An 8371-nucleotide genomic window follows, 5' to 3' on the forward strand; every position below is an offset into this window, starting at 1 on the left:
CTTTGCATTTGTTTGAGCCAAGGTGGCCGGCATGAATTCTTGTTGGCATTTCTTGTCTCATGCATCTCGGTATGACAGCTTTTGTTCCTTGAACAGAATTCCGTTGATTACGGACAGTTCAGATAAAAACGGCTTCAGCTCACCTTGAATTGGGTTTCCTGCTGATAAGTTGCTGACGACAGTCTGCAAGTAGCAGTCACGAGCAGTTTCCTTTGCCAGTTTTTGCTGAGTTGTTACCATGACCATGCCGTTCAGGAGCTGTAGTGCGTGAACTTCGACGTCTTCTGTGGCACCAGCATTGTCGACACCCCCGGGTGTAGTCGATCGTGAGAGCATGTCTGCCAAGACCAGGTGCTTCCCTGGAACGTACTGTAGAACATAGTCATATCTGAGAAGTCTTAAAAAAACTCTCTGCAATCGTGGGGGCATGTCACAAAGTCCTTTAGCAGCGATTGACAGAAGTGGCTTGTGGTTGGTCTCGATAATGACCGTCTGTCCATACACAAACTGATGAAACTTCTCGCAACCGAACAGAATGCCCAGCGTCTCCTTTTCAATTTGCGCGTAACGCTGCTCCGGTGGTGTTAAGACTCGTGAAGGATATGCCACCGGTCGCCAGTGACCACCGTGACACTGTAAAAGCGCCGCTCCGACGCCGTCCTTGGACGCATCGCAAGTTATTTTTGTTTTCTTTTTGGGGTCAAATATTGCTAGCAAGGGTGATGTCGCAAGTGCCTGCGTGATGCATTTCCATTCCTTCGCGTGGTTTTCGGTCCACTCGAACTCGACTTGTGGTTTGATAAGCGCTCGCAGCATCACTGTTCGTTCTGACAACATTGGCACGTATTTTCCGAAGTAGTTGATCACTCCTAACATGCGCTGTAGAACGGTTTTGCTTTTTGGTGTTGGCATTTCCAACAGATTGCACACAAGCTTCGGGTTCGGGGAAATTCCTTTTTGTCCGATAACGTCACCCAGAAAATGCACCTCTGTTAAACCGAACTTGCATTTTTCGGCGTTTAGTGTCAATCCTGCTGTTTCGGCAGCTTTCAGAACTGCTACTAGCCGTTCATCATGCTTTTGACGTGTAGTGCCCCACACCAAAATGTCGTCGATATACACGTGAACTCCTGGCAGCCCGTCCAACATCTGACTCAGCATTTTGTGAAAAACTTCCGGTGCCGTTGAAATGCCAAACGGCAGGCGCAAGTAACGGTATCGACTGAAAGGAGTGGCAAAAGTGCAAATTTTTGATGTTGCTACGTCGAGGGGTATCTGGTGAAATCCAGAGTTTGCATCTAGGCAACTAAAGTAGCAAGCGCCGGTCAATTCTGCTTCAATATCTTCTCGCCTGGGAAGCTGGTAGTGTTGCCTCTTTATATGCTCATTGATCCTTCTCGGGTCCATGCACACCCTAAGACTGCCGTCTTTGTTTTTGACCAAAACCAAAGGGCTTACCCAGTCGGTAGGTCCATCTTCTTTTGTGATGATACCAGCTCTCACCATTCTTTGAAGCTCGTCGCGAAGCGGTTGGCGCGAAGACAGGGGCACCCGCCGCGCTGGCTGGACGACTGGGGTAGCATCTGGCTGTATTACCATGCTGTATGGTTGCTTTAGGCATCCTAAACCCTCAAAGACGTGCCTGAAGTGCTTGATCGCTTCGTACTCAGCAGAAGTGCTGACAGTGTCCACTGTGCGCTGCACAAGGCCTAGAGCTTCGCATGCGTGAAGCCCCAGTATTGCACGACGTCCATTTTTCACCACGTAGAATTTCACTGTAGCTGCAGCATCTCCAACGGTTATTTTTTGGACTGTTATTCCGAAGTTGGTGATGATGCCTCCATTGTATGCTCGCAGTACAGAGCTCGTAGGATTCAGTTCGGCAGTTTTCAACTTCCGGTATATCGAAAATGGTAAGAGGCTTGCTTGTGCTCCGGTATCCACCTTGAATAATGCTTTACGACCCCCAACTTTGGCTTCGACAGTCCAATCACCAGTAATGCAGCTGTCGATGCAGACGTCAAGAACATCAAACTCATCATTGAACTGTGCGCCGACTTCGTTGACGACCGCCCTGGCCGGACAACAAATCGCAAAGTGATGCAGCTTTCGTTAAATGTTGCATCTTTTTCCGTAAGCAGGACACTGCCTCGGCTCGTGCCGTCGGTTGCATTTCTTGCACCGGTACGAACTACCGTTTACTGCACTGGTCTCTTGACGGTCTACGCAGCGGTGGCACGATGCCCTACTGCGGGAGACGGAGTCAATGCTGTCACCGGGCCTGGCCCAGACCTGATTTCTTCGTGCCACTGATTCCGCTACCCTGCACATTTCTTCAGCCTTTAACAACGTTAAGCCCTTTTCCCGCAGCATTTTTTCACGCAGTTTGGAATTATTCGTCCCAAAGACGATCTGATCCCTGATCATTGAATCGTGCAGTCCTTCGAAGTTGCATTGCGCTGCTTGCTTCTTGAGGTCTCTAATAAATCTTTCGAACGGCTCTTCGTCTTCTTGTTTTCTCGAGCGAAAAACATACCGCTCATGCACTTCATTGCTTACCTCGGCACAGTATGCTTCAAACTTCCGGACCAGGGTGTCGTAATGTTCCTTGTCTTCCTGCTCACCAAACGTAAACGTGTTGAAGACGTCGAGTGCTTCGTCTCCGGCAACGCTCAACAGGAGTGCAGCTTTCGCTGCTCCGCTTCTTGGGTCGTCCTTTGGCGTGGTCGCCTTGATGAAGAGTTCCAGTTTTTGCTTAAACCGCTTCCAATTCTGCGACAGGTTACCGGAGAGCTGCAAAGGTTCCGGGGGCTTCAGCAGGTCCATGGCGCTCCGAGCTATGCCCAACTGAAACTTCTGACTCGACAGCATGAAGGCCAGAACAAGAAGAATCAAGTTTATTGCAGGACATTGATATATATATATATATATAGCCTTCGTGATAGCGCGGTTTACGCACTGCGCATGTCAGGCACATTGTTATCGTCTTATCACGCAATCCCGATACAGTATGGATCCAGTATGCGGCGTCAAGGCGGCGTTCGCCGCGCTTTGGATGGCGTCGCTGGCGGCGTTCAACGCATTTGGGCTGGCGTCGCCGGCTGCGTTGTACAAGCTCCAGGTCGAAGCGCCCGTGGAGGTGAAGCCGGTGTCGTTGGCTTTGGGGGCACCACCCGGATGAGTGGTAACAGCGCTGGAGACACCCCTGGCTGTAGCAGGTGGTAGCGTCCTCTGTTGACTCCCCGGAACGGGCTCAGGCACGGCAGGCAGTCCACGATGCGATGTCGTAGACCGCAAGCTCACCGGAGAAGTAGCCGGTGTCGCTCTCTTCCAGCCAAAGTGTCCCTGACCCGCCGGAGCCTCCGCTTCTCTGCTGTTCCCCCGAGTCCCTCGCTCTCACTCGCCCTTTTATAGCCTCGTTGTTAGTCCACATTAGCCCTGTCTTCGTCTTCTCTTCACCACCAATCATCTCTCTCCACCTCACTGAATGCTTTTCCACCAATCATCTCTCTCCACCTCACCGAATGCTTCTTCTTCCTCTTCTTTATTCTTCGGTTAATTCACGTCGTCTTCTGTACACCATCATCCTTTAAAATTTAATTTAGGCTCCTTAATATATGTGACTATGGTTTCGACGTAAACCGTGCCAGGGCAAGCTGCGCATATGCCGAAAATGCAGTCTTCGTTATCAATATGACATACAATAGTAGCCAATAGACACTCGGTTGTCTCTTTGAGCCCGCTAGAGCGAGGCATTAGTTTTGGTGACTCAACCACACGCACACGGTGTGTGTACTGCTTCCACCTGGAAGAACACAGTATGGAGGACATTGTTGGTCATGGAAGAAGTCTCTGCTCTCTTTGACATGAGCAAGACTTGTTGCAGCAGGGTTTCGGCTTAAACCGTGCCAGGGCAACCTGCGCATTTGCCGAAAATGCGGTTTTCGTTATCAATATGACATAATATAGTAGCCAATAGATACTCGGTTGTCTCTTTGAGCCCGCTAGAATGAGGCATTAACTTTGGTGACTCATGCGCACGCACACGGTGAGTGTACTGCTTCCACCCGGAAGAACACAGTATGGAGGACGTTGATGGACATGTATGCAGTCTCTGCTCTCGATGACATGAGCAAGTCATTGTGGCAGCAGGGTCTCGGCGTAAACAATGCCAGGGGAAGCTGCGCATTTGCTGATAATGCGGTCTTCGTTATCAATATGACATAATATAGTAGCCAATAGATCCTCGGTTGTCTCCTTGAGCCCGCTAGAATGAGGCAGTAGTTTTGGTGACTCAACAACATGCACACGGTGAGTTTACTGCTTCCACTCGGAAGAACACAGTATGGAGCACATTGTTGGACATGTAAGCAGTCTCTGCTCTCGATGACATGAGCAAAACTTTGTTGCACCAGGGTTTCGGCGTAAACCATGCGAGGGCAAGCTGCGCATATGCCGAAAATGCAGTCTTCGTTATCAATATGACATATTATAGTAGCCAATTGATCCTCAGTTGTCTCTTTGAGCCCGCTAGAATGAGGCATTAACTTTGTTGACTCATGCACACGCACCCGATGTGTGTACTGCTTCCACCCGGAAGAACACAGTATCGAGGAGATTGTTTGACATGTAAGCAGTCTCTGCTCTCGATGACTTGAGCAAGACTTTGTTGCAGCAGGGTTTCGGCGTAAACCGTGCCAGGGTAAGGTGCGCATTTTTCGAAAATGCAGCGTTCGTTATCAACATGACCTACTATAGTAACCAAAAGATACTCGGTTATCTCTTTGAGCCCGCTAGAATGATGCATTAACTTCGGTAACTCATGCGCACGCACACGGTGTGTGTACTGCTTCCACCCGGAAGAACACAGTATGGAGGACATTGTTGGACATGTAAGCAGTCTCTGCTCCCGATGACATGAGCAAGACTTTGTTGCAGCTGGGTTTCGGCGCTAACCGTGCCAGGGCAAGCTGCGCATTTGCCGAAAATGCGGTCTTCGTTAACAATATGACATAATATAGTAGCCAATAGATACTCGGTTTTCTCTTTGAGCCCGCTAGATTGAGGTATTAGTTTTGGTGACTCAACCACAAGCACACGGTGTGTGTACTGCTTCCACCCGGAAGAACGCAGTATGGAGGACATTGTTGGAAATGTCAGAAGTCTCTTCTTACATTACCTTTGGTGACTCATGCGCACGTACACGGTGTGTGTACTGCTTCCACCAGGAAGAACACAGTATGGAGGACATTTTTGGACATGTAAGGAGTCTCTGCTCTCGATGACATGAGCAAGACTTTGTTGCAGCAGGGGATTCGGCGTAAACCGTGCAAGGCCAAGCTGCGCATTTGCCGAAAATGCGGTCTTCGTTATCAATATGACATAATATAGTAGCCTATAAATACTCGGTTGTCTCCTTGAGGCCGCTTGAATGAGGCAGTAGTTTTGGTGACTCAACAACATGCACCCCATGAGTGTACTGCTTCCACTCGGAAGAACACAGTATGGAGGACATTTTTGGACATGTAAGCAGTCTCTGCTCTCGATGTCATGAGCAAGACTTTGTTGCAGCAGGGTTTCGGCGTAAACCGTGCCAGGGCAAGTGGCGCATTTGCCGAAATTGCGGTCTTCGTTATCAATATGACATAATATAGTAGCCAATAGATACTCGGTTGTCTTTTTGAGCCCGCTAGAATGAGGCATTACCTTGGTGACTCATGCGCACGCATACGGTGTGTGTACTGCTTCCACCCAGAAGAACACAGTATGGAGAACATTGATTGACATGTAAGCAGTCTCTGCTCTCGATGACATGAGCAAGACTGTTGCAGCTGGGTTTCGGCGTAAACCGTGCCAGGGCAAGCTGCGCATTTTCCGAAAATGCAGTCTTCGTTATCAATATGACATACTATAGTAGCCAATAGATACTCGGTTGTCCCTTTAAGCCCGCTAGAATGATGCATTAACTTTGGTGACTCATGCAGACGCACACGATCTGTGTACTGCTTCTTCCCGGAAGAACACAGTATGGAGGACATTGTTTGACATGTAAGCAGTCTCTGCTTTCGATGACATGAGCAAGACTTTGTTGCAGCAGCGTTTCGGCACAAACTGTGCCAGGGCAAGCTGCGCATATGCCGAAAATTCAGTCTCCGTTATCAATATGACATACTATAGTAGCCAATAGATCCTCGGTTGTCTCTTTGTGCTCGGTAGAATGATTCATTAGTTTCGGTGACTCATGCACACGCACACGGTGTGTGTACTGCTTCCACCCGGAAGAACACTGTATGGAGGACATTGTTGGACATGTAAGCAGTTTCCGCTCTCGATGACATGAGCAAGACTTTGTTGCAGCAGGGTTTCGATGTAAACCGTGCCAGGGCAAGCTGCGCGTTTTCCGAAAATGCAGTCTTCGTTATCAATATGACATACTATAGTAGCCAATATATCCTCGGTTGTCTCTTTGAGCCCGCTAGAATGAGGCATTAGTTCTGGTGACTCATGCACACGCATGCGGTGTGTGTACTGCTTCCACCCGGAAGAACAGAGTATGGAGGACAATGTTGGACATGTAAGCAGTCTCTGCTCTCGATGACATGAGCAAGACTTTGTTGCAGCAGGGCCTCGCGTAAACCTTGCCAGGGCAAAATGCGCATATCCCGAAGAAGCAGTCTTCGTTATCAATATGACATTCTATAGTAGCCTATTGATCCTAGTTGTCTCTTTGAGCCCGCTAGAATTAGGCATTAACTTTGGTGACTCATGCGCACGTAGACGGTGTGTGTACTGCTTCCACCCGGAAGAACACAGTATGGAGGACATTGTTGGAAATGTAAGAAGTCTCTTCTCTCTTTGACATGAGCAAGACTTTGTTGCAGCAGTAATTCGGCGTAAACCGTGCCAGAGCAATCTGCGCATTTGCCGAAAGTGCAGTCTTCTTTATCAATATGACATACTATAGTAGCCAATAGATCCTCGTTGTCTCTTTGAGTCCGCTAGAATGAGGCATTAACTTTGGTGACTCATGCGCACGTACACGGTGTGTGTACTGCTTCCACCAGGAATAACACAGTATGGAGGACATTTTTGAACATGTAAGGAGTCTCTGCTCTCGATGACATGAGCAAGACTTTGTTGCAGCAGGGATTTCAGCGTAAACTGTGCAAGGCCAAGCTGCGCATTTGCCGAAAATGCGGTCTTCGTTATCAATATGACCTTATATAGTAGCCTATAAATACTCGGTTGTCTCCTTCAGCCCGCTTGAATGAGGCATTATTTTTGGTGACTCAACCACACGCACACGGTGCGTGTACTTCTTTCACTCGGAAGAACACAGTATGGAGGACATTGTTGGACATGTAAGCAGTCTATGCTCTCGATGACATGAGCAAGACTTTGTTGCAGCAGGGTTTCGGCGTAAACCGTGCCAGAGCAAGCTGCGCATTTGCCGAAAATGCAGTCTTCGTTATCAATATGACATACTATAGTGGCCAATTGATCCTCGGTTGTCTCTTTGAGCCCGCTAGAATGAGGCATTAACTTTGGTGACTCATGCGCACGCACACGGTGTGTGTACTGCTTCCACTCGGAAGAACACAGTATGGAGGACATTTTTGGACATGTAAGCAGTCTCTGCTCTCGATGTCATGAGCAAGACTTTGTTGCAGCAGGGTTTCGGCGTAAACCGTGCCAGGGCAAGTGGCGCATTTGCCGAAATTGCGGTCTTCGTTATCAATATGACATAATATAGTAGCCAATAGATACTCGGTTGTCTCCTAGAGCCCGCTTGAATGAGGCATTATTTTTGGTGACTCAACCACACGCACACGGTGCGTGTACTTCTTTCACTCGGAAGAACACAGTATGGAGGACATCGTTGGACATGTACGCAGTCTCTGCTCTCGATGACTTGAGCAAGACTGTTGCAGCAGGGTATCGGCGTAAACCGTGCCAGGGTAAGCTGCGCATTTTTCGAAAATGCAGTGTTCGTTATCAATATGGCCTACTATAGTAGCCAATGGGTACTCGGTTGTATCTTTGAGCCCGCTAGAATGAGGCATTAGTTCTGGTGACTCATGCACACGCATGCGGTGTGTGTACTGCTTCCACCAGGAATAACACAGTATGGAGGACATTTTTGAACATGTAAGGAGTCTCTGCTCTCGATGACATGAGCAAGAGTTTGTTCCAGCAGGGATTTCGGCGTAAACCGTGCAAGGCCAAGCTGCGCATTTGCCGAAAATGCAGTCTTAGTTACCGATATGACATACTATAGTAGCCAATAGATACTCAGTTGTCTTTTTGAGCCCGCTAGAATGATACATTACCTTGGTGACTCATGCACACGCACACGGTGTGTGCACTGCTT

General features: G+C 48.6%; 1 protein-coding gene across 1 annotated transcript; it reads right to left on the bottom strand.

Annotated features, from left to right (window-relative positions):
* Positions 1-2112: 2112 nt before the first annotated feature.
* On the bottom strand, positions 2113-2831 carry LOC144109852 (uncharacterized). The gene has a single exon (XM_077642630.1). It carries the CDS (start codon positions 2824-2826, stop codon positions 2113-2115), a length of 714 nt encoding a protein of 237 aa, XP_077498756.1. The 5' UTR covers positions 2827-2831.
* Positions 2832-8371: the final 5540 nt, after the last annotated feature.

This window comes from Amblyomma americanum, chromosome 11 (genome assembly GCF_052857255.1).
Source record: "Amblyomma americanum isolate KBUSLIRL-KWMA chromosome 11, ASM5285725v1, whole genome shotgun sequence".
In the NCBI taxonomy this organism is placed as follows: Eukaryota; Metazoa; Arthropoda; class Arachnida; order Ixodida; family Ixodidae; genus Amblyomma; species Amblyomma americanum.